Below are 27,258 nucleotides of genomic sequence, written 5' to 3' on the forward strand. Positions count from 1 at the left end.
AATGCTTGGAATATACACTCAGTATTTATTTGCAAGCCTTTAATGTTGTATTGGTTCAAGTACTTGGATTTTCTTTATAAGTTATGATTTGGCTTTTAATACTAGTTGAACATTACATTTTTACATTTGTATGTGTTTTTATATGTTTCTAGTTATTGTGCTTTTTATCATGTTTTTAATTGTTTTATTATTTTACTCCCATTGTGTTATTTTATATTGTATTTATTGCCTGTACAGCACTTTGGCCAACTGAGGTGGTTTTAAATGTGCTATATAAATAAATAAAGAGTGAGATTGATTATGATAAACTATGCAGGCTCACATCATAACTGTTGGTCATTTCACAATTATTACTTTCAACAGTGCATGCTCTTACCTACCATATGCTGCTGTAAACATTGTGTTAAACTAGTCATGAAGATTCTGAGCAGCCACCAAATTGCACCAGAGACATTTTGTGGATCAGTGTCTGACTCTGGGCGTGCAATGACCACATGGCCATAATTATGAAAATATCCCTTTGCCTTAATCTAAGATGATGACAATTACACCCTGAGGACACCAGTGGTCTGCAGGAGCTAATGTATACTTATTAAGCATGATGGGATCTGGCATTAGTTAGAGCAGTGACATTTGCAATGGCTGAGAGAAAATGGGGTTGAAGAAGTTTGTGGCCCTTTCTGTTAAAGAAAGAAAGAGAGAAGAAAGTTGGACATTTTCCATGCTTCAGTCAAAAGTGGCTGTTTGCCCAGCGATCCTAAAATAACCACCTCTGCCACAGGGTGCTGTGAGTGTGCTTAAAACCGTCAAAAATATTTTTGCATTAGTCCCTGCTGAAAGACGCTCTGTCAGAGCTTGTCATCATTTACACAGCTTATACTAGGTGGCGTCATGTCACCATCTGATGGTTTTTGAAGGTTTTATCCCAGATTCATGCTGGGTCGTCTTAAACTGACAGCTCTGGATCCTGCAGCTAACCTCTAATGAGAAGACATGCTGCTACAGTACAGCCAGGAACACATCAGAGACTCAGGCAGTTTGTTTCTGTGTATGGTTTATTAATTTATTCTGACCTGTGTTAAATAGGAAATATAGGTAAAGCAGGATTTAGGGTGTAATTTACTCTGATGCTACCTGTCGGAGCTGTGTTATTCTGAATATGATTCCACTCTACAGTCTTTAAAGACAAACAAACAGAAAAAGCCGCGAAGTTTCTTCAATTGCTTTGTTTTAAAATGTGAAACAGTAGAAATTGCATTTAGCTTTCTTTCTCTGTAGGTTGAATTGCTGCCTGGCAATAATTGACTTGTTTTGTTCCACATCTCATGCTTTGTGGGAGAAGACACAGTGACTAACTCCATGCAGATAAAGGCAGGAATAGGAACTACAAAGTAGACATATGGGAGTGAGCTGGTAGAGTACTTGCTTTGATTTTTTATAATTGCAGTTTAGTCTTCCTTCACTTAGAATGGACTTTCTTTGGTTTAACGAATATGAAAGAAAGCCTCCCAAAAGCAAATAAGCCTTGCCTGGTCAAAGAGTTCAATATAACATGTTTTGCCTGATCTTGGATGGATACAAAGCTTTCAACATGAAACTTATTTTTCTTCGGCCTGGATTTATTTTTAGTAACAGTACAATTTATCTTTGATGAAATGGCCTCAGCTTGGGGGTGCTGAGCTGCCTTGAGCACAGCATTGAACCCATGGGGCTTTGGGTTCATTTTGGCTTGAACCACATATTATTTTCTGCTAAAAGTAGTCTTGGCATGTGTTTAGCTCTGTCATCCTGAGTAATTGACTTCATGACCACTAACCACAGCATCATGCCCCATATTATTTTCTCCAAGGTTTTGATGACAATTGGAATCATGTTGTAGACATCTTGGGTCCTGCAGCAAAGCTCATGGCATAACATTGTACCACAACAGAGCTGAAGGAGAATGTGTACAATAGGTTATGCATTTATGTGTTCCAACATGGACTTCACTGAGGTTACCATCTGTTTTGTATGGGGGTTCATTTACGCATTTGGTTTGTAAATGAATGGTCTGGCACGAATGTTCTGTTGCAAAGGTACTGTGTGATGTTGATAAGAACAGCAATAACCCTAGATATGAATAGAATTCAATTAATGAGGAAGCAAGTTTGAAATAGTTGTTCTCCTTTCTCATGGAGAAAGAAAGATACCTTTGACCTTTGTTTATCATGAGATCATTATCTTTAAAACAGAAAAAGATACCAGCACAATAAACTTACAAGATCAAAGGGACAATATCCACGGAGGCATCAGAATAACTAACAGTACCCCCCTTAAAGGACATCTTAAAGTGCAAATTAAGAGCGCTAAGTGCTGCTGATTCTGCGGACATACTGCACTGTAATGGCATTTGGTTACAAATCTCAAGCATGTAACTATTATCATGAATACTTCCGTTTGGTAAGCTCTCGTCACATTATTTCTGTTGGTCACTAAAATGACTAACCTGGCCTATCTGAAGAAAAAATGTTGAAGTTTATATTTAGCTATCATTTGACTGAGATTTTTCTCTAGAATATTGAGTTTTGTTAGTCCTCTTAATGATTACAGACATGCGAAATAAATCATATTCCTTTACTTCATGCAGCATGAAGAAATTGTTGTTGCCTTGTTGATCAGTGAAACAATGCTGACCTCAAAACAAAGCTTTTCAATACATCATTCATGTTTGCCTTCTTTACTACAATGGCCTGATACTGTTGCCTCTCAGTTGAGTGTCAGTATAATGAAATACAACAATCAGTATGCATACTAAAAACCTTCAAATGTTGGAAGTATGTTGATCTAGAGTTATTATTTGTTGAACAAGGCAGTGCAGAAAAGAAATGGATGGTATACTCACAGCTGAATAATAAAAAACATTTTGACTTTGCACTGTATGAAAAGCACACAGTTGTTACTAAATACACGACCAATAGCCTACTTATTTTTTATTCAAGTTTTCAAACAGTTCATGAAAATGTGGTAAGGTATGCATGAACAAACCACAATACTGAAACTAGAGCTGCTAAATGAAATGCAGCCATTACTAGTTTCACTATTTACACCCATGCATTCTCTTATATAACGTGTCAAAATGTCTTCTGTGAAATTGAAAATGGTGGTGGGGCTGTACCAACAAATAGGCTTTAAATCATTACAGAAAAAATCTGCTTTCTTTTCATGAAGTTGAATGTGCAGTGGCACTTTAAAGTCTCTCATAGACTGTTGTTGAATTCTTGTACACTTATGGCAGTTAGTGTATACAATGAAATTGGGACGTGTTTATCAGAGGAGGCTGTCGGCACCCACCACAGAAGATAGCATCCACCACAGTTCAGATTTATCGGAAGTTTCCGTTGAACATCAAGCAGCAATAAGGTGGTAAAAATAAAACACCTTACTGTCATAAAGAGTGGTAAGACATAGATAGAAATGACTAACTGCACAGACAGTTCGTCGCCTGAACTCTGACTGTGGCTGTGTTTAATGTATGTGTTCTGCAGCACACTGTTATCAACACTGACCATATCTTATTTAAACTGCACCCTGGATCATTAAAGAGACTAGACATTATCTAAGGCATATTTGTTTAGCAGTTTTGCCTGACAACTGTGTAGTCTTCACTGGCTAATCTCTTAAAGTCCAGAGAGCAGCTATTTGAGCACAAAACTATAATCATTGTGTCTCTTTATTGGCGAAATTCTTGGGGACTTAAGGCAGTTGAGAATACAAGAAACACACAAGTTATTAAACATTGCATCACAGTAGAGACAGACAGATTGTTTGGATTGTTTTTTTAAAATAAATTAGATTTAGAAAGGCTGATCTTCTTAATTTTCAATATAAATGTATCTACCAAGTGTTTTCTTTATTAATCATTTGGTGTATTAAAACATGCTCATTACTATCATAACAGAATAAAGTAGTACATCCACATTTATATTTTGCATTATAAAAAACCCTAAGCAATCTCAAAGATTGCTCTTTTGTTGGCACAAGGTCAACATTACTGTTTTTTATTGTTGTGTCACTTCAACACAAGCAACCCTTCTAAAACAGCAGGCCTACTTCAGGTCTTTTTTGAATGGATGAATAGTTGCTAAATGTGGAAGGCGTGCTTCCACTAGAAGCACATGTTGAGTCATCATCTTTTAACTTGTAATTCAAGTACTTTTCAGGGCCACTCCCACACACCAGGAAACAAAAAACAAACAATACTCATTAGTATGCTGTTTGTAGCCTACCTTTAAACATAATCCTCCTGGTTCAATACATCATGGGTGTGTCTTTGAGCAATGGGCTGAAACTGCACTCGGGGCCCTGAAGCGAAACTGACCCCTGACCTATTGGTAAACATAATGTCCTTTAAGGATTTTTACAGCCAGAATATATAACCTGTTTTCAATTCCAGCTAAAGTGAATTTTTGTAAATGTATGCACTCCCACTCTTTAGCCTGTTATTGCGAATATCATTGCTCATAATGCTGGGTCACATAATGCTTAATGAAGTATTCAGATCATGGAGCGATCTGATGTCCCCCGGCATAATTTCCATCATCTGAGATTAGGAAAAAGACCTCCCTGTCGAAGCAAGAATGACCCGGAGCCATTTTAATTCAACAGTATCAGATTACTGCCTATAACAACCAGACAAAGCAAATCCCAGAAAGGAATTGATGTGTATCTGAAGAATTTGTTACAGCAGTTACTGAGTTGCTATTCATTTTTCTTACTCATGATGATACACTTTAACCCTCCATTCCTATAGGTGTCAGTATAGTCGTCCATCCCACTCCCCTACCACTCCTCCTCCTCCCATCCACCAAACCTCCGCGAAAGGGTGTGCTTTTTGAAGGTTGTATGGAGCTAAACACCAACGCAGACAAGACCAGTCGCCACTCTTCGTTTGACAACCAGGGAAAAGCCACTGAAGGCTGGGCAGAGATCACACCCCGAGTCCACCCCCACCGCATCCTCCCTCTGGGCTGAGTCCCGACCGAGGTCTTCTTGTCCTCCCCTGAACACCGTGCTGGGAATGCCGCATATACGGACACTTGTATCAAAAAGTTGAATTACATAGGCTACGCGGCAAAAATGCAATGTGACAGCAGTGTGGCATCTCTTCAAGGTCAGTATCTGAGCACCGCAGCCGCCTCACGGACGTGTTTCTCGGACAGTCGGAGGGAAGAAGAGGAGTGGAGGGGGATGCCGCTGAGCCTCCAGCATCAACAATGACATCTTTCACCAAGGAGGACATTCATAGCCACTGACACAACTTGTGAAACACTGCTGTAAGAACAGAAAGGAAAGGCTTGCTTCTTTTACAGCACACTTGTCTGCATTGTTGTTAAAAGACATCCAGCATTTCGCCGTTTCCTGCTTTCTCACAACGGCCTGTGTCACTGTTTACCTGGCTACAGGCAACAACGCTAAAGTGGAGCTAGTTAGTTGACAGAATGGATGTTTGGTTCGGTTAAGCCAAATAAGTTGTGTTGAACTTCCTTGAACTAGTTTGGTTTTCAAGCCACTAATTTCTTTTAAAATAACATCGCCTTCTTTCGTTCAACAACATGCCTGCGAGGAGAGATTCACACAGCCCGGCCGGGAAGAGTTTACCGGAGCGGGGGCTGCTCCTGCTGATCGTGCTTGTTTTATTGCAGGGATCCGTGCTTCCTCTCGGGGCTGCTAGCTCTCCCGATACCACCCACAATGACTATGTGAGCAACCCCCAAGATAAGGAGCAAAAGTACAACTACACTAAAAAGGCATTCCCTGTGCTCACCCTCGACTACCATCACATACAGGCGCCCTTTGAGATCTCATTATGGATCCTGCTGGCTTCCTTAATGAAATTAGGTGAGTATCATGTGAATGTCACGCATGCATTGTTGCTTGAAGCCCTGCATTTTTGTTCAGTCTTTCCAGGAAATGCTAGCTAAGGGGTTAGGTTATAGGTTTGGCTACAGGTGTGTAGTCATTGCAGGTTAGTTAGCATGTTTGCAGCCAGTTGTCCAGATGCACAATTACATGCGTATAAAAACAAACATAGGTGGAGTCTGTTTTACCAGACTGCTCCTTGGATCAAAAGCACATGTTGAAGAGAATACATATTTCTGATTTAATGTAGATAATTCAACTGATATAGTCTTATTGGGCTCACAATAATTGACTCAGAAAAAAACTCATCTATCTCTCAGTTACAGCATAATCTCTGCCCAGTAGGTCACCCTGCAGTCTGAATTCTTAATACCAATTAAATTTGCCACTGGTATGCCTGCTGACATAACAAGTTGGACCAGAATAGCTCAATTTACTCAGCTACTCAATGGTGAATCTATTTTGCTATACTCGTCATCAGATCTGTCAGCCTCATGTTCAGATGTCCCGGTCTTTTGCCAGTGCTGTCCTTACTTGTAGAAATAGTGATGACTAAGCGGCTTGGTGCAGCAATCTGGATGTCGAATAGCAACTATTTGGCAAGTTGTCAAGGGGAACCTTCTGCTATTTTGAGCAAAGCCTTGAGGCATTGTCATAAAAGATGTCTCAAAAATGACATTTGAGTTGGGCTACTTCATTATTGTGCCAAACTTTACTACTTCTGTCCAGCTCCTCACTTTTCTCTGTTGCTTCGGGTTCTTCTGTGTCCTCACGCTTTATTGCTCCTTCTTTCTCAATTCCTGGTTGCACTCCTTTCTTTCCTCTTATTTTCAATACACATCCCTTGTTACTCACTCTATGCCTCTTTGCATTGTGCTTCCCACAAAACACTGCATTGTCATCTGCTATCTTTTTTTACGCGAGCCAGCAGCTTTTTAGTTGCCTGTGACACCGGGGCCATGACTGAGCACCAGCCTGTAGCCAGGGAAGATACTGCCTTACTGACTGGGCAAGGAGCCCAGGGTCTCCAGGGACCAGACGGGCAGAGAGGGACCACCTTGCTCGACTGGCTCTCTTGTTAGGACGCAGCTCAAGGGCATTGAGGGAAAATGAGAGATGAGGATAAGGAGAGGGTGAGGTTAAGGAATGATGGAAGTCCAGCAAGCAGAAGGGAGGCAGAAAAGAAATTGAAGCAGTAGGAGTTTACCCGCTGACAGCAGCAAACATAAGTGACCTTAAGCCTCTGATTTTCCAAGGGTGTCTGAGAATGGGCTGTGGGTAATTTAATGTGACAGCTACACTGCTCAGCCTCGGCAGAGCAAACTTATTCACGTTCACGGTACTCATATTTTTCAAGCTTAAACGCACAGCCACAGTAAACGTATTTCTTAAGCAACGCTGTCAGGGCGCCTTTCTGTCCTTATCTTTCACACAAATACTTTACATGGATTGATTATTCCCGGTGTGCAAAATATTTTTGATATAAATCAAAACCTAGATGATGTAATTTCTCTTAGAATATGCCCTAACATTGTCAAAGAAAATGGCAAAGTCCTTTTTATAGTTATGAAATGTCTTCTTTGTTGGCTCCTGTAATTAAGCTTCATGCCAGAATCATACAAAAATAACTATTCTTTAACGTTATCAATTTCTTTATCAATGGTCGGATGACATGAGAGCTCAGATTGACACTGCAAAACTATAAAACCCTCATAAAGTGATCCACTGTGTTGAAGGCTGTGTTGAAAGGTTGAGAGGTCTGTTATAATCAGGAATAATCAAAGTTTACAAGCTATTATCTAAATGAACAATTTAATTTCCTGTAATATTCAAAAGGAAACTCATAAACAGATCTTGGTCTGAATGAATAGTACACTGTTTTAGGGTGTGATGCTAATAATTTATGGACTGATCAAATATCCACCAGGCAGGTACCGACTTGAATGTTGACCTTTCAGTTTGGTCAGATCTGATTATATTCACTAGTACCTGTGGGAGTAGGACACACCTTTTTGAATTGTCTCGGTGTGGTTGAAGCTGCTTGGCACCGGTATTTCTTTACTTCCAGCTAAGCTTTGTAACATGTATTATGAGTACAGTTAGTCTCAGCATCCATTTATAATTCAAAACTCTCCAAACAATTTGAAGAGAAGGTGTGTGTTACACTATTACATACAGAGCTGCTGTTATCCGATTATAGTTTTTGTGGAAGCGGGAGTTAAACGTCAACCGAAACCTTTATTCCTAGAGTAAAGAAAAGAGAGAGAGCATCGGCTAAACAGAGGCAAAGTCAATGAAAAACAGTATTTAGACCCTTTGTGAGGCTTTGATATGGATTTGTTAAACAAACATTTTGGGAGTGCAAATTAAAGAACTGAGCTGATTGTTATAATCGCAGGCTTTGTTAATAATTAACAGACCTTTTGTATTCTTATTTCTGGTAGCTACAGCACAAAACAACAATAACCGTGTATCCTATAATCACATTGTTAAAGAGAAAGCTATACAGTCAAAGTAGAAGTACCTACAGATCTTTGTAGAACAGTCAGATTATGTGTTCTTCTCTGTTTAATCCTGGATCAGGAAATTCCAGGGACAGCGTGGGTTCACTCAGGTCAAAATGTTTAGCAGTGGGCGTATAAGTGCAGATTTTGAAAACATGAACTGAGAAAAAGGTTCTTTGTGAACGTTAAATAAAGCACATATTCAATGGGAACTTAGTCTTTACACTTCCTTAGCGATGTTTAATATGGTTGCGACCTGGTTTCACCCCAATGAGGGAAAACTCACTGTCTGTCGTGTGAGAATTCATTGGTTTGTTTTATTTCTTGCACCTAATGAATTGCAAAGATGTAGATTGTGTTTGTCGTTGTAATTACCAGACATGGTTGTGATCCTAATTAAATCTCAGCGGGTGGAAAAAACAATATAAGACCCATTACAGCATTAATAACAAAGTTTCATCAATGCTGCAATTGTTAAACGTGTCTGTTTGCCTAGTAAATGGTTCACCAAGACACATGCACATAGATTGCTTTATCTATAGTGAACAATTGACTCCAACAAGGGTGGGAGACGTATGCAGTATCACTAGGTTCACCAATAAACCACCAGTAAACTGATTCTAGAACAGTGTGTCCTGCTACAATTATCTTTTTTGTTTCAAAATTCAATCAACAGTTTTGTTGATGAAATGTGCATTTAAAGCAGCTCACCAGAATAAACAAAGTATTGACTTAATCCTGAGTCTACAGTACAGAACATATGATTCTCCTTAAGAAAATTAAGGTAATACTACATTTGTTGTAGAGTCCAAAGTTACAGGATTCGTTAAACCCATAAAGAGATAAGGGCCATAATATTACCTTATCAATAGAGCGCGTGAAGGAAAGATTAGAGGTGCCTCATTGGAAACCACACTCTTGGCAAAGCTTGAGTAAAGGTTTCCCGGGCTTCACATGTTATCTTGAATATGTTTTTTAGATTATGGCTTAGCACAGAAGTTTAATTAATGAAAGAAATGTACATGCTAAGAATCTTACAAATAGATTGCTTTGCCTCATATTTAATGAGATGATTCTATATATCGTCGACGTCCAAGACATTTAATTCAATTAAAGCAACAATGAATATTGATTGGTTTGGTTGTCCGCCATTCTGTGCATGCGTCACGGGGCTGCAAGCAGTAATCATCCTTTTAGGTGTCATAGCCGAAGAATATTCTAGCAATTAGTGGTTGCCCATGACGCCATTTTCTGTTTCATGGGTAGTTGCCGGATTTGAGGTCTCCATGAAATGAGACAGTCTCAAGACAACTTACAGTATAAAGGTGAAGCGAGTATCTGTACTAATGTTAACTTGTTCTTTTGTTCACTTCTGAAGCCTAAAACTTTCTCTCTATTTGTGCTTTTCCAGAGTATAGTGTGGCTTGTTTCTGTGTTGCTTTTTAATTATACTTAGGATAAAAGGTTTTTATTAATAATGTGAGGAGTAACCTGTGTGAGCCGGTAGTATTGTGCAGATATGGCGACAGGGATCATAATGAAATATACCAGCCACAGGCCATTATTCATCATTTAAACCAACACTGGTCTTTCGCAATCACCTCGAGGAGCACAACCATGTGGGTCCAATCATTCAACAATGACTCACAATGACCTTTTTTTGTATAAAGAGTCCTGTTGCTCATGCAAACACCACATTGAAATAAATGTGTTTCTGTAAACACAGTATGGTGTGTGGGTGGAAAGCCAGCTAACCACTATAACATCTTGACTTTTTGAAAAATAATTAAATAAACGTATCACTGATACAAATTTTTATCTAAGTAACTCTTTAAACGTTTTCTCTCTTTTGTCCTTGCTTGGTCCGGCGTATTTTGGTTGCCAGCCGTGTACAATTAGTAACCTGGCAACAGGCCACAGTTCTTGGCGTTGGGAAAGATTGTGTGTAGCAAGTACCAGGCCATGCTGACACTGGGTACACATTCAGAAGTGAAAGAGCTGTTACCCGTTGCTGCTTTTCAATAACCTTGTTGCATAAAGACTCTCAGGGGGGATAAAGACGCAGCGCATGCCATTATTGACAAGCAGCCAGGATGAACCGCCTGATTTTAAATTTCAAGGATTTGCTGGCATTCAAATCCTTTCTTACCATTCTTCTTCTACTCAGTACATCTCCTTCAAACATATGTCTTGACAGCACTGAAGTCGTGTGCTGTCAGTTGTTCTTTGAAGTATACGGCCCTCCTTCTCACTTATCCTATCCACTCTTATGGCTCTTCACATGATGAGCACTGAAGGCCATTATTGGAGTCATGCTTGAGAGACTTAAGAATGGGTTAACTGTCACCACCTATCCACCAGCTGGTAGGACATTTTAAGGCTCCATCCTCCAAGCTTTTTGTACCGGGCCCTGGATGTGTTGAGATGTCTTACATTTAGAAGAGTGCAATTGCTTTTTGTCTCGATCTCATCCTTGTTGCCCACTATGCACAATCTTCACTTGTCCGTCCTCGTCCTCCATGGATGATAATGGGTCATTTAGAGTCATTCTCTGATCCAGTGTTGAAGCCACTGCTCGAGATTCCATCAGTAATCCGTTTAATAAATCCAGTCATGACCTGTTACCTCATTCACACCAACGCAACTCCGGGTCAAGCTCCGTGCTAGAGCTTTTCCGGTTCAGAACCGGTTCTTCGGTTTAGCTCCGGCTCTTTTCACACTGCCCAGAGTCCGACTGGTGCTGCGTCATCGTTTGCGTCATGACGTAACCGTTAACCGTCCGAACCGGCCCTGAAACACCGTTGGTGTGAATGAGGTATGTGTGCTCCTTTACTTCCTCAAGGACTACACTGCCCATCTTTTTATTGAAGGTTGTATTTAAATGGCTTCTTTGCCGAGCTTCTGCTGGGGCGAGCCTGAGACTTCAATACCACATTTGTATTTATTTGAGAAATGTGAGGCATTGCTGTGTTATGAAAATTACGACCTCTGATAATATTACATTTGCCACGGTAACCTTGACAGGAAACGGTTTATGTTTGCCTTTAACAGTCTCTCCATATGAATTTCAATTCTCATTTTGAATTGCCTGATTGTACTTTTAATGCCAGATCCCAGTGGCTTCTATTCATGGATCATGATTCAGAGAATGAAGGCTCGGAGCCAAAAGTACGCTGGCTCAGGTCCTATAGTTAATGTCACTGGTCACACGTGACACAAGGGATCATGGGACTCCTTCTCCTCTAATAATACCCCCTGCCACCCTCTGGATCCAGTTATACCGGTACTTGTTTCTTTTTCTTGAGACCTTGAAGTATGGGTAGGTCTATCGTGAGTCGTATAGAAACATTGTGCATTAATGAACAGAAGTTCTCCCTTTGGCTCCTCAGTGGCTCACTGCAGATCAAGTTTTTGGTGTATGGATTTGTTATACCCTGTCTACAACTCAATGTAGTCCCTGTTGGCATTGTTGAAATTAAGCATGTGTTTATTTGAATTAGTTTCATTACATTCTCTGTGTCTGTCTATTAGGATTAAAACACACCATCAATTATTCTTAGGTAGATGTAATAAGTTACTGTCTTCGTGCAACCCTGCAGCCCGTTGTCATATGCAACATGTTTGCTCAGAAATGTAGAGCACAAGGCCCCTCGCGGTCTGACTCGTAGAGGTAACTGCTCTTTGTTTGCAGATCGTGTTTCTTTGGATCCCATGTCACACTGTTGTATGCGTTGACATCAGCTAATTGGCTCCCAGCTGAACAGAACAGACCGAGGTCAACTCATAACAGGCTTACCTTGTTAAAGAGAATGATAAATGGATAGGGTAGCAGACCTCATATACATGCATAAAGTGTTGGCAAACTGATATCATTACATTTCTTTGCAATTCTTTACACACATTTGTAATAAAGCAAGGTGATAAACTGATATTGGTTCTTAGTTAATGGCACCATTGTGTAAAAAAATACTTCCATGGGTATCATTTCCATTTTGAAGGCCTGTCATTGTTATTTTTTATGTTCGGCCAATTAGCTTTCTGGAGCTGTGCAGGCCCACCTGTGTGATCCGGTGATCCCCACGCCGAACAGAGATCTCTGCAGTGTTGATGTCTCAAACACTTAGATGCAGCTTCTTAATTATGTAACAGTGTCTATAGGGGGTTAAGATTTTGTGAACATAAAAGTTAGCTTTCATAATAGCAGCTTTCTAAATAACATAGGGCTTTGGATAGTGTCCAAATTAGCTATTGAATTTATATCCTGCTACAAAAGCATTTAAGGACAATCACAATAAAAGTCTGGTTCCTGTGTTTGAAGCAGCCATCACAGAATATCTTTGTTAAACCACCTTCCTGCGAAGCCTCTGTAGAGTAGTGGGTGGTTGCCCTCTTTAGACCATTGAAAAGAAAGACCTCTTTACTATCCTTCCTCAAAGCACCAGGGCTCCAGCGGCATGCAGCTGCATAATCCACAGACATGCACTTGTTAGGTTTGTGTGCTGAAACACTACTACTGTTGTCCTCAAGCTGAGTAACAACACACATCCCCCTACTCTGACTGTCTTCTATTCCCACGATGCTTAAGTTTCACATGCTACAATGAGAAAACCCTGCTACGTTGAAATGATCAAATACAGGTTAAATATAATTCCAGTATGTCTTGATAATAAATTACCTGTTTACTTTGATTGGTAATTTACTGGCAGCATTTGTGCAAGGCCTGACCATGACATAGCAAAGTGCTCAATGTGCTCATTAGTGAATATTAATTAGCTGAGCACCACCCTCATTGTGCAAACATAATCAGACTGGAGCAGGCCTGAGTCGTGCCCCCCCCCCCCACCGTGGCTCCTGTGCCATATGGTGCTGCTGCTGTCACTGCACCATCCATTCTTGTCCTGAGGAGCTTCAGCTTTGTAGCTGTGCTGCTTATTGATATGTTACCTTGTGCTACTGTGTGCTTTTAGCTTGTAACAGCTTCAAGGGTTAAAAACTGTGTTTGCCATTTACATCTAAAATGATAGGGGTGGGTGGAACACATATTTACATGTAGTGGCTGGCTGTTGCTTCGGGCGGATGTGAAGAATAACTTGTTGGCATGCATCAAATCAACATGATAACCCCTCTGTTTCCATCTCTAATATAATTACACCCATACTTCAACACACAGGTCTTGTTGTGTCAGTCACAAGTTCATTAAATCCTTTTTGAATATAATGCAAAGCAGGGGCCATTTCTCACATGAGCTATGTTTCCCTTACTATGAAATCGGAAAAAAGGGTCAACTTCACAGTGCTGTTGACGTGGCAGAATTATTTAAAGTGCTGACAGTGTTCTTTTTTGTATCTATTGAATAGTATGCAATCTACTATGAGTCACTCTCTACCCCTATGACCTTGTTTAGCCTGTGTGAGCATGTAGCACATTTTGGTTCATATTTCTCTGTTTGTTTGTGTCTCAGTGTTAGCGCAGCATGCAGTCAGCTGCGACAGTACCGGATGTCAGTGGGTTGCTGTAGTGTACTGTAAATCTAGCCGGAATGACTTCTCACTATGGCACACATGCTGCTCTCTCTTTGAAGCCTTCATCTTCTTTTGTTGGCTATTTATGCACAGGCTGCAGTTCCCGTCACCTCATATAGCATGTCTGTGTTTTATATTTGTTTTAAACTTTGTTTATTGGGTTTTTTCAACAGCATACAGTTATTCTCTCAGAGCATGTATCGAAAGTAGGTAAACAAATCTTCACTTTATAGAAAAATAGGTAGAGTAACAATGTAAATACTGCTTAAAGGTGGGGTAGGTAATTCACTTCAGAAACACTTATATTCCATGGAATGCTCTTAACATCCCGATAGCAATGAATATATTAAATGCTTTGACATCTGTGGAAGCCGTAGCGCTGTAAAAAGCACGACCAATCATCTGAGCCGGCACGGCTAAAATAACTGGATGGCCTACCTGCCTGTCAGCCTTCCATCTTTGCACAAACTTATCTCGTGCCCTCCTTGGTCATGTGTGTGTTGGAGGAGGGGCTCTGTAAGGAAGTCTGAAGGAAAGGGCAGATTTTTTCCGGTTGTGTACTTTCAAATTCTAGCGCACTCGAGCTGGTTTCTCCATTCTTACCTACCCTACCTTTAACACCAGGGCAAACACAATTCCACACAGACAGAAGACAAACCGACATACAAAAACAGACAAACAGACAAACCAAAAATAAACAAATAATCAGTCAGCTAAAACTAAAATGTCAATAATAAACAATACATGTCAGTACGGCAGCACCTCCTCCCCGCGAAAACCCGTCCAGTGTTGGGACCCCTCCAAAATGCTGTGTTTTATATTTTCATGTGAAACTTCACAGCAGCCCAGGAGTGAGGGTATTTATGTTCCCATGTTAACTTGTCAAACAATAAGGGGGGCCTTTTAAAGTGTAGCAACCTTTGTCTTTTGTCCGGCAGTAAGTGCTTGTAAATCATAACATTAACAATTTGTCAGGAATCCATACAGATATGTTTGTGCTGTAACTTGTGAGCCAAGCAGCGTCAAGCAATAGCAGATCATTTCACAAGGTTATTTCTATTATGTGGGTCTCAGAGGACAAATAGAAGCTGTAAGGTTCTCTTTTCACATACAGCTTGTTCTTATTAAGTCCTAAATATGTAGGATCATGGCAGCCTAAACTTGCTGAACATGTCATGTGAGATCTGTATACGATAAATATTTAGCATATTATTTCCATTTTTTCCTTCAAGAATTCACAAGGCCATTGTTTTAGCTTTGTCACACCAGTAACTAATCAGCATACAGTGCATTTGTTTCTTTCCACTACCTACATCTATAACAATGAACCACTGTTATTATGTAAATCACTGCTTAGAATATCAGTTCTTTAAAAGCTCTCTTTTTTCAGGTTGTAGTCAAATTTAACAAAAGACATCACGCAAGCTCTGACATGTTTGCACAGCCTAAACAGACATCTGAAGTATTTCCTTCTGCATTTCCTACAAACGAAAGCGATGGAGAATACTAATTTCCTGCTGTATTATCATTGATTTGCTAACATGTCACATACACTAGCTATTCTTTTCACCCAAGAGCTCTGCAGAAGTTAGAATTTGTAACGAGGGTGGTGCTAGTACTCACAGAAGTGTGGTATGTCACAGCTCATTGCTCTTCTAATGTTGTCGTTGGCCAGAATTCAGTTTACTTTTGCCTTTCATTTAGTCAGAAAACCAATAGGTACAATTCCAGTTAATCGCAACATCACTCAGACGGAAACAAACAAACTTCCACTTACAAATTCTCTTGAGGCCTAAAGCAAGGGATCCGGCAGTTGATTTCCAGGTAATTCCCTTCTTCCTGTTCTACATCTCCAAACATGCCACTGAATTGTATCTGCTTGTCTCATCCATTTTCCCAGGGTTCCACATGATACCTCGTGTGTCCAGCATTGTGCCAGAGAGCTGCCTGTTGATCACCGTGGGTCTGCTTGTGGGGGGGCTTATCAAACTAGCTGGAGAAGACGTCCCCCCAGTGCTGGACTCCCGTTTGTTCTTCCTCTGCCTGCTGCCGCCCATCATCCTCGATGCCGGCTACTTCCTGCCCATCCGGCCCTTCATGGAGAACCTGGGCACCATCCTGATGTTTGCGGTGGTGGGGACCCTGTGGAACGCCTTCTTCATCGGGGGTCTGCTGTACGCCGTGTGTCAGATCCAGCCGGCCAATCCCTCCATCCTTCACAAGATCGAGCTGCTGCCCTGCCTGCTGTTCGGCTCCATCATCTCCGCTGTGGACCCTGTGGCCGTGCTGGCTGTGTTTGAGGAGATCCACATCAATGAACTGTTGCACATCCTGGTGTTTGGAGAATCTCTGCTTAACGATGCTGTCACTGTGGTGAGTGACCGCCACAGGAGATATGTGGCTGGTAGCAGACTTTTAGAGCGTTTTTTCTTATCAGACAATTTTGTTTTGTCAGTTCTCCAATTTGATTTTGATTTGATTTATTTCGAATGTGTAAAACAATAATACAAACATTTAACATGAGAATTATTATACAATACAACATTCAAATATAAAAAAATATTACTGATTCTAAATTATGTGTAAACAAATAATCTACTTAATTACACATCCGGAAAGGGGTGGGAAGAAGTTTACACTTATTTAATCCCACCCCTTCTCCCAAAAACTAAATTATTAACATATATATTATTTTTTTCTTAAAGAAATACATTTGTTATAGGAAAAACATAAAATAAATAAATAAACAAACAAGCAGATAAATAAACAAACAAATACATAACCGAGGTAAATGATATTTAAGAAAAAATAAAATAACAAACCAGATAAATAATTAAACTGCAAACACCCAGTTATGATCCCTGAGAGGCTCCTGAATTAATAGAACAGCCCTAACTGCGTGTCAGTTATTACTCAGCTCTCAAGATTCAGATTCAACATTCAAGGGTTTATTGTTATGTGCACATTAGCTACAGTGTAGATATGGCAATGAAAACCTTAAGTCACTGGCTCCTCCAACAGTGCAACATGAATATATAGGACATAAAATAGTGCAAGAGAAACGTCAAGATATTCTCCCTCTGAAACACATAAGATATTTGTAACCCTTTTCCCAAAGAGGGCTCCTCATTGACACAAATTTAAAATAGTGCTGGACATACGTCTTTCGTTTGTGTGTTGTTATCAGATTTAGTTCCATATTAAAAGTTAATTTAGTTCTTATAACCTTGGACTAAAGCTGTCAACACACAGCTTCTGACTGACTAGTCTGTCACCACTGAATTGTCCTCAGCTCACAGCACAGCAGCATGTTCACAAACGGCTCCACTACAGTATAACGTTACCAACAGCGCTAGCATCATAGCTTTGCAAGGCACTGACTTAAGTTTCCACAACCTTTGTTTCTGACCTGAACTATCACAACGCTTATGTAAATGAATACTTCGCCAAGTATTTCCATAACCCTGCTCATTCACCGTGGGCCTCTGTCTCTCGGTCATATTCAACTACGAGTTTGGCTTCCATGCACGCTTTAACAAGCTGGACGGCAACTGTGCCATCATTGGCTTAGGCATGGAGTCGAGGACCCACAGAAAGCGCGAGCAGAGCTTATCAGCCTTAAAGCGTTCGGCATTCATCTGCATGATCATCCTGCCTGGCATCACATTATGCCTGTCATACATATATTCCCATAGTGAGACACTTAGCTAAATGGTTTATACATAAAGTGTCATAACGGTTCCATCTTATACATTCGGTAAAAGCAATGTTTTCCTAATACTTGCAGAACGTTTAAAGGATGTGCGCAGCCTTTTAAATATACAACAAAACATGTTAAGTAAGTGTGAAAACCTTAAATGTTTTAAAACGTATCCATACCTATAACCAATCTTTCATTTTGTACACGTTGTGGATTTGAGTTTGCTTTGACATTCACCCTGTTTTCACATTTCCATCATGACGTCTTTAATCTTTCTTCCTCTTTTGATCACAGTCAGAGAATCAATACAGGGGCATTAAACGACCTAGATTTCTTTTTAAACTGTCACCCCCCTGTTGCTTTTTTCTAATAACTATTCACACTCCTCATCCTCTCCTAGGTGTTATACCACCTGTTTGAGGAGTACACAGGTGCCGGCACAGTCACGGTGCTGGACTGTTTCCTGGGAATCATCTCCTTCCTGGTGGTTTCAATCGGAGGCGTTCTAGTTGGAGTCATCTACGGGCTCCTGGCCGCCTTTACCTCCCGCTTCACCTCCCATGTGCGGGTCATAGAGCCACTTTTTATCTTTGTGTACGCCTACATGGCCTACCTGTCAGCTGAGGTGTTCCACCTCTCTGGCATCATGGCGTAAGTGTTTTATATTTGTATTACTCAAATGTTCCTTTGCAACCACTTTATCTATTCCAAAGTAATGTTTAACTTAGGATAATCACCAACAATACCACAGACATTTCTAGAGTAAATGAATGAGTTTCATCTCATTCATATACGGTAAGTTAACCACAGTTGACTGTTTTTTAATAGTTGTTGACACCAGCAGCATTTATCTAAGCAACTATTGGAAGGATTACAGCTACATGTTGTCCATGTATGGCACAAATCAGAATACATTTGTAGTGTATGCATTCAGAAGACGTCTTTTAAAGCCTTTTCTGAGACCATGCATTGTTTGTCCTAGAATCGTTAAGACTTGTAGTTTTCTGCTTTAGATCCGCACTTACACATGTCCAGCGTATCATGTGCGCTCTCGGGAATACTCCAGCTGTTTCAGTGACATCCCTCTTGGATCACATGTTTTTAGTATGTTGATATTTCCTCAGTGATTAAATGTCCCGGTCAATATCAGCTTTCCGAGTGCAAGAACAATCTATTTCAGTCATTGCCCTTTAACAGTAACTCAGCTTGACACCGTACCACAGTGGTTTCATAAATTGAACTGATCCAACGTCACTTTAACCAAACCTTGATTTATAGGCATCCCAATATTCTCTGACATGCTGTTTCTCATCAGCTCCTGCAGTTTCAATCCTTCGTCAGTTTAAGGTGCTAGGAGTTATTGATGTTGCACGCAGGGAGTGATGATATACAGAGTCCCCTCTCTGACTCAGGGCCGAGTAATTTGTATTTTCAAGGACAATCTTTTCCAAAGCCTGGGGCTCTTTTCTATCAAAACTACATTTGTTGTGGTGTTTACAAAGTAGAAGTGAAACTGCTTGCTGGTTTGAATTCCTTTCATCGTCCCCTTAAAGCAGGGATGTCAAACTCAATTTCATCGCGGGCCACATTCGCATTATGGTTGCACTCAAAGGGCCATTTGTAACTTTAAGACTATACAAAAAGATACATATATAATTGTGAAGCTGACCACCAGGATCTCACACACACTACCCGCCAACACAGACAGGGAAACAGAGCCTAAATACCTACACACTAATCAGCACAACAAGACACAGGTGAGGGGGGAGCAATTAGACACAGGTGAGGGGGGAGGAGACAACACAGGGCACCAGGTGCACACAATCAACTACAACATACATGGGGAACAGGGAAGTTGTCGTCAATATACCCCACACAGTACAATGATTATATCCACATGTCCACGTGAGCTCTAGTAACGGCGTCTCGTCGTTACAATAATATATATAAAATAATGTGTTATATTACATTATTGCCTCTGCATTGGATTATTATCGGATAGGGTAATAACTTAAAAATGAACTACGTCTGAAAGCAGAAGTCTAGGGCAAATAATTGCGAGTCTCTTCAGTGCGTGTGTCACAAAACTAAATGCATTGTGGGACATGTAGTTTATGGGCAACGTGCTTTTGTAAAGCGGCATGTAACCGTATAATTAAAGTATTGTATTCTTTGCAAGCTCTTGCGGATCACATAAAGTGAAGTTGAGTTTGACACCCCTGCCTTACAGCTTTGAAAACCAAACCAATATTGACATGGAGTAGGAATGAGGTGACCGCTGAGCAGCTGCTGGACATGAATAGCGTTCATTTCGGGCCTCCACATTTTTGACATAGACACATTGCCTGTCCAGAATGGAATAAAGAAGTGGTCCCTAGACAAGGAGGAAGACATTTTTGTTTACGTCACATGTTTACAAAATCAGTGTTAAAAAAAGTCACTGTTGATGATATCTTAAGTAAAAGCACCACTTCCTCCTTTGACATTTAAATATGAATCCTACTTCATCTTAACGTTTTAACAGTGTTTCATTTTAGTTGACAGACATCCAAGCATTAGCACATTTGGAAACATTGTTATCCAAATAGATGTTTGTTGATATTTCCCAGAAGTCAATGTTTGAATCTTCTCCTTTCAGGTTAATAGCATGTGGAGCGACGATGCGACCCTATGTGGAAGCCAACATTTCCCACAAATCCCACACCACCGTCAAGTACTTCCTGAAAATGTGGAGCAGCGTCAGCGAGACTCTCATCTTCATCTTCCTGGGAGTGGCCACGGTGGACGGACCTCACCACTGGAACTGGACCTTCGTCACCGTCACTGTCCTTCTGTGTCTGGTGTCTCGGGTCATAGGTCAGCTCTAGTGATTCTCACAACTTCCTCAAATGAAAGTAGTGTTTCCATGCTGGGGTGTGGAGTGTATGGAGGGGAAACGCTTAATCTGCATAGGAAAAAGTGTTTTAAAACTGACATATTTTTCGGGGTTAACTCATAAAACATAGTTTTGATGTGGTTTGCTTTCACTGATAGATTTAAACAGCTGTCACTTCAGATTTCAGCTTAAAGTGCCTTTGATTTGTCATTGACAGAGCTTATATGCAAATCAAAAAGCAATTCTCAAAAGACATAAATGCATCTTTTTGAAGTAAGGTCTAATTTACCCAAAAAAGGAAATCAATGCGAGTAAAAGGAACTTCTAAAAGAGGGAAGTGGAAACACTGACAGGAGTTGATGTGGCCTCCATGTTTCATCACTCAGCTGTCAGTGTGTGTAAGGGAAGCGCCAACGAGGATTTCCATGTTGACTTCACACAGCGTCACAATCCTTCTGCTGGTGATTTGTTATACTACACAGCGTTGCCCCTAGGTTTACTGCTTTGGGGGAGGTGCTGTCTGGAGAGACAGAGAGTGATAGTGGGGAAAATGACGATGTACCTTCAGTCCTGCAATGCTGACGGGCAAAATCACAAAAAGAATAGCTGATAGCGAGTAAACATTTTTACAGTCATACTGGGCTTGGGCTACTTTCTTTTTCCTGGCCCAAGTCAGACCTAGTTCATTTATCTTCTCTTCTTTCATTATCATCATATCTGCCTCTGTGCTGGACACCATACATATGTCATTGGGTTTCAATTATACATTATTAATAAGAAAAATATTCATTACATTCTCGTATGTCAAGAGTTTATTAACCCCTTATGAGCTTCATTAACCACAAACTCTCTGAAGACTAGGGCTGCTCCATTATGGCAAAAATCATAATCACGATTATTTTGGTCAATAATTGATATCACGATTATTAAAAACGATTATCCATTTACTTTGAAAGCATGCATTTATTGAAAAAAACAAAATGTGAACAGTATGTTTTTAACAGTTGATACTTTAAGTATAATTCAACTGAAAACACAATAAAAAAAAAAATTATTATAATAAAGAAATAAAATAATAATAATAATAATGGTTTTATTTCGATTACGTTGTTTTCGTAATCGTTGCAAGCCAAAATCGTAATCGAGATTAAAATACGATTCATTGCACAGCCCTACTGAAGACAATATCATTTTACACTAGATCTGGTCATTGTAAAATGTGACTCCTTTTATGCAAGGATCTTTTTGCTGATTTTGCTTTTAAATGCATATAATATGTTTTTTCTTGGTAGCTCAGCCAGGAGGGCTTTGTAGAATTACACAGTTTCTTTTTGTCTTGTTGGTGCAGGTTAAGCGGGTGCAAAAGCTGTGCAATCGTTTTGTGAATTTGCCCCTTCATTTATTTTGTAGAGAGCTGATGATGCTTTGAGCAACATTTCCAAAGACAAATATGCCGACTGTGACTGTGGATTGTTGCAATCAATTATCATGCACATCTTACTCACATCACATGAACACATCACATGAACAGTGTCTTGTTTTAGAAAAACAAATATGCAGGTTTTGGTTTGTTTACTATAAATCACTTCTGCAGCACTTCTTTTAAAACTATTCTTAAAGGTCCCTTAATATACTGTTTTTCATCAATATATTATAAGTCTCAGATATACACAAAACATGTCTCTGAAGTGTTTAGCTCCAAATACCAAACGGATCATTGAAGCATCCCATAATCCCCTCTGTTTCAGCTCTGTTTCCAAAGTGCTGATTCTCTGTCTGTTAGTTTAGATGAAAAATAAGGAGCCCCTCCCCACGCCCCTCTGAGAGATATTTGGTTACAAAGAACACAATGGTGCTCTAGGAGGAGATTCAGGTGATAAGGTGGGGGTGGGGGGGTTACACAAGCCAAAAAACTGGGTCAGGACAGAAAGAGAGAGAATCTTTTTTTCTGAAACTTTCAGAATCTCTTTACACAGAGAGGATGTAGAAAAGACATGGAAAAGTGCATTTTGCATGATGGGTCCCCTTTCAGTGTTTTTTCAAATCCTCCTGGCAGCAATTGGTTTCCATGTACTTCAATTTGATATTCCATTTCAATTGCGTACTTTGGTGGAGATGGCACTCAATTAAAAATAATGTCATGTCTGCAAGTAGAGATAGGTTTAAATGGGCAGCAAAGAATGACCACACATCACTTATGGGGCAAAAGCAGATATGACTTTAATGGATTTGCTATGTCAAGAAAGGCTCAACATTTTTTTTTAAGCACATTTCTTTGGTTGTAATTATAACGAAAACCTGCTGTGTGAATCAGGGGGGAAAGCTTTAATGTGGTAGTTTTTAGCAAGCACTTCTGGAGAGAAATATTTTTGATCTCTGCAGGTACCATACACTCACCCAGTAAGTCCCTAACCCAATCTCACTTTCTCATTTCACTGTCCTTCCCAGGTGTGGTTGGTCTGACCTATGTGATCAACAAGTTCCGCATTGTCAAGCTGACGACCAAGGACCAGTTCATCATCGCCTACGGTGGCCTGCGAGGAGCCATCGCCTTCTCCCTCGGCTTCCTGCTGAAAAAGGATCTCTTCCCCATGAGGGAGATGTTCCTCACAGCCATCATCACCGTTGTCTTCTTCACCGTCTTTGTTCAGGTATGAATATGCAGTTTATGTAGTCCGATTTAAACAAACATTAGAAGGAAAAAACTTTGTGTATTTCTTTGTCTGTCAGTGTAATTACGCACCAATTTGAATGAAACTTGGTTGAAGGATTAAGCATGGTTCAAGTTAGCACCCATGAGGTTTTAGAGCAGTTCCGAATGACTGGGCTGATACACAAATCATCTTTTACTTCCGTCAACATTGCATATTGTTTCTTTCACACGGTGTCTGGTTAAATCCATGTAAACGCCCTCTCAAGTTGAAATGTGTTTTCTTAAACATCTTTCTCGTGTCTGTTGTGTCCACATTACGACTTAAAGCTCATGAACACAGTCCGACTTCCTAACACTGAATATAGGAACATCAGGAGCACCTGCATCCCCCATTGGCCTTAGTAAGAGTCTGTCCAAGTGCAACTAGAGTTATGCAATGTTATTATGAACACATTCAATGCACCATGCAAAGAGATACCCACGCTTCAAAATGTATCTAACCCTGGAATTTTTCTTTTACTGTTGGTCGTATGGTGCGCTATTCCAAGTAATAGACGGTAATTTATTCACATGTTTTGTTTGTTACCCACTTATTTGCAATTGTCATCCCCGACTATATTGCTTTGATAAAAAAATCCTTTTAGGTGTAGTTTATTTGCCTAGCAGGTGTAGTTTGAATTTCCACTCGCATCACTGGAAAAAAACAATCTATCTCAGAACAAATATTTTATTTGCAACCCTTTATTCCAGGCCTGTGAATCTCCCTAATTGTAATGGTCATGCTGAGGATGAGACATCAAAGGAACGCTCGTGTATTTTCAGGAAGACGTTAATTTGCTACCCTAAATTGAACAAACATATTAATTTCACACAGCAAGTCGATAGGCTTTCTTGGTCTATTTCTTCTTAAAAAAACAGTTTCAGCTGGTTTAGGAAAATATAATTTCAGCTTCTACTTAAAGTATGCTGATAGCCAAACAGGCAGGTGAACAAACGAATGAATCAAATGTAACTCAGGTGCATAAGGAATACAAAATATGATTTTATGTAGAGACGTTTCTCCTGTATCTCACAGAATGAACATCAACATTATGTACAAAAACAGTACATGATGGCAAGATAAAGACACACAGGCAGTAGTTCCATACATACTATGTATATTTAGCACCATGAACTGCATCAGCACGGTGCTGTCAGCTGAACCATATTTTAGTGAAACTGTAGGAAGATACTCGGATGTCAAGTCGAACCAGAATGGAAGCAGACAAAATAAACCCTGAAGACATGTTCACTCTCCTCAGGCAGGATCAGAAACATGTTTTAATCATACTGTCCGATGCTGAGACCAGGGGAGGGGAGGTGGAGGTCCCTCTCACCTGCAATGTGAAGTTATTTCAAGGTCACCTATTATGCAAAATATAAAACCTGTCTGAAAATGAGCTGATCAGATTTTGGCCACTTTATGATGTCATAACGATTTTTTGGCTTGTTTAACCATTAGCCAATATCCAACCAAGGTAACTCCCCACCCCCCCACCTTATCACCTGAATCTCCTCCTAGAGCACCACTAGCCGCTTTCACACCAAGTACTTTGCCGTACTTAGTTCCCAGTACTTAGTCCCGCCGAACTCTTTAGTCCCGGAACTGTCCTAGTAAATCGCATTCACACCGGAATAAGTCCCTGATGGAGGATTACGCAAATTAAGCTGCTTACGTCACTTCTTCTTCCGCTGCTTTGGGTTTTAATGGCAGGCCGCAAACAACTTCATGGCGTATACTGCCACCCGTATTCCTGGAGTCCCCCCAGAGTTGGGGACTGGCTTCAGTAGAAGCTGCTGATTAGCGTCTTCCGAGTAAATCGCCAGAAGCGCCGACACCCCCTCATCACTCCACCGCTCCCACGTTTTTTTGTGTTGCCAAAAGTTATAGTCTCTCTCTGTTGGTGCGCTGGGCTAATGCTAATAATGCTAATGCGAGCAAATACAGTGGGGCAAAAAAGTATTTAGTCAGCCACCAATTGTGCAAGTTCTCCCACTTAAAAAGATGAGAGAGGCCTGTAATTTTCCTCCTAGGTACACTTCAACTATGAGAGACAGAATGGGGGGAAAGAATCCAGGAAATCACATTGTAGGATTTTTAATGAATTAATTGGTAAATTCCTCAGTAAAATAAGTATTTGGTCACCTACAAACAAACAAGATTTCTGGCTCTCACAGACCTGTAACTTCTTCTTTAAGAGCCTCCTCTGTCCTCCACTTGTTAACTGTATTAATGGCACCTGTTTGAACTCGTTATCAGTATAAAAGACACCTGTCCACAACCTCAAACAGTCACACTCCAAACTCCACTATGGCCAAGACCAAAGAGCTGTCAAAGGACACCAGAAACAAAATTGTAGACCTGCACCAGGCAGGGGAAGACTGGATCTGCAATAGGTAAGCAGCTTGGTGTGAAGAAATCAACTTTGGGAGCAATTATTAGAAAATGGAAGACATACAAGACCACTGATAATCTCCCTCGATCTGGGGCTCCACGCAAGATCTCACCCCGTGGGGTCAAAATGATCACAAGAACGGTGAGCAAAAATCCCAGAACCACACGGGGGGACCTAGTCAATGACCTGCAGAGAGCTGGGACCAAAGTAACAAAGGCTACCATCAGTAACACACTGAGATTGAGTGTGTACGGTTAACGGTTAGAATAGTAACTAATTGCCTTTGGGCTGATTGGCCAAATGGTGTTATTAGTTGTCACTGGTCATTAAACTATGGTTAGCATGATTACACAAATGATCAGAGTAATCTTAGGTTGGTTAGGACATTTATAAAATAACGTAGATTATATTTCCCCCACAGTAAACTGTGGTACGCACTATGGAGGGATTACTCTTTGGGTTATTAAAAAAGTTCTCTTTAATGCCACTGCATGATTCAAAACTCTATTCTGACATTTGTTAAATACCACTGATTGGCCTTAAGCAGCACTTAGAACATTCGAGAAATGGGATAAACTTGACATATTAACATTCTCCATGTTTAAAGAGAAGGAATAAATGTCATGGGTTATCCTTATTTCATGTTTTGTGTGGCTACATTGAAATGTGGGGAGGTGGTAAAAGGTTTTCTTCTACATGCCTGGTAGCAGGACTGGGTATTATTAAAGAGCAAGAGGAATATTCTGTCTTCCACTTTATGCTGTTAGAGTTAACCAGAGGGCTGGCTTAATCTCTTTAAGAAACCACATGATTTGCTCAAGCTTTTAGGTGCTGTCAGGCAAAAATACACTCACTCTGTGCTTTTCAGACATTTACACAGTAACAACCACACTTGTTGGTCCATTGAATCACTGAAAAAACCCTGTCCAGGGAACCATGGAAACACTATATCATATGGTTTTGTCGATAATACAAATAATTTCACTGGTTTTATCTTTCTAGGATGTGGTTTAGCAGATTTGTGTAAGATTTAGATATTTGAAGGTGATATCTGTGACTTTGTAAGAGACTCATAGCAACATCAACAGGGTTGTGAAAAGTCGTTTTAAGATCTGCCGTTTGTTAATACGCCATTGCAACATCCGGGAACTGTGACATCACATTGAAGTGGGGCAATACTGTGCTTACGCCTGACTTGAAAGAATGAAGAAACAAGCATAGTGGATCTGTTTTAGTTATCTTCAATTGTATTATAAACCTGGAGAGATTTGTCAGTACTGTCCACACAGAAATGATACAAAACATTACAGATGCACTGTAAATCCACATTTCACTCCTGAATACTAGATAGATTGCTGATAAGAGCCTATTTCTGTTGTTTCGCTAGGGTCAGGAGGTGAATAATGATTGTTTCTCTCCTCCTTCATGCAGGGTATGACCATCCAACCCCTGGTGGAGCTGCTGGCGGTGAAGAAGAAACAGGAGGCCAAGCGGACCATTAATGAGGAAATCCACACCCAGGTACGACCTCTCCCTGCAAACATCCTCAGTCTTCATGATCAGAAGCTGATGACTTCTTTATGGTTTAAACACATGAAAAACCCAGAGCCTTTTTATAGGGGGTGGATGAATTCAATTGACTTTGATCTTTCACCGAGATACCGTGTTTGA

General features: G+C 40.3%; 1 protein-coding gene across 1 annotated transcript; it reads left to right on the forward strand.

Annotated features, from left to right (window-relative positions):
* Window positions 1-4,887: 4,887 nt before the first annotated feature.
* LOC104952406 (Na(+)/H(+) exchanger beta-like) lies at window positions 4,888-27,258 on the forward strand. The gene is made up of 6 exons (XM_010779220.1): window positions 4,888-5,877; window positions 15,825-16,297; window positions 18,025-18,275; window positions 20,263-20,480; window positions 22,948-23,150; window positions 27,019-27,258. Exons 1-6 carry the CDS (start codon window positions 5,592-5,594, stop codon window positions 27,256-27,258), a joined length of 1,671 nt encoding a protein of 556 aa, XP_010777522.1. The 5' UTR covers window positions 4,888-5,591.

Source organism: Notothenia coriiceps, unplaced genomic scaffold (genome assembly GCF_000735185.1).
Source record: "Notothenia coriiceps isolate Sejong01 unplaced genomic scaffold, NC01 NC01_scaffold00019975, whole genome shotgun sequence".
NCBI classification, from domain to species: Eukaryota; Metazoa; Chordata; class Actinopteri; order Perciformes; family Nototheniidae; genus Notothenia; species Notothenia coriiceps.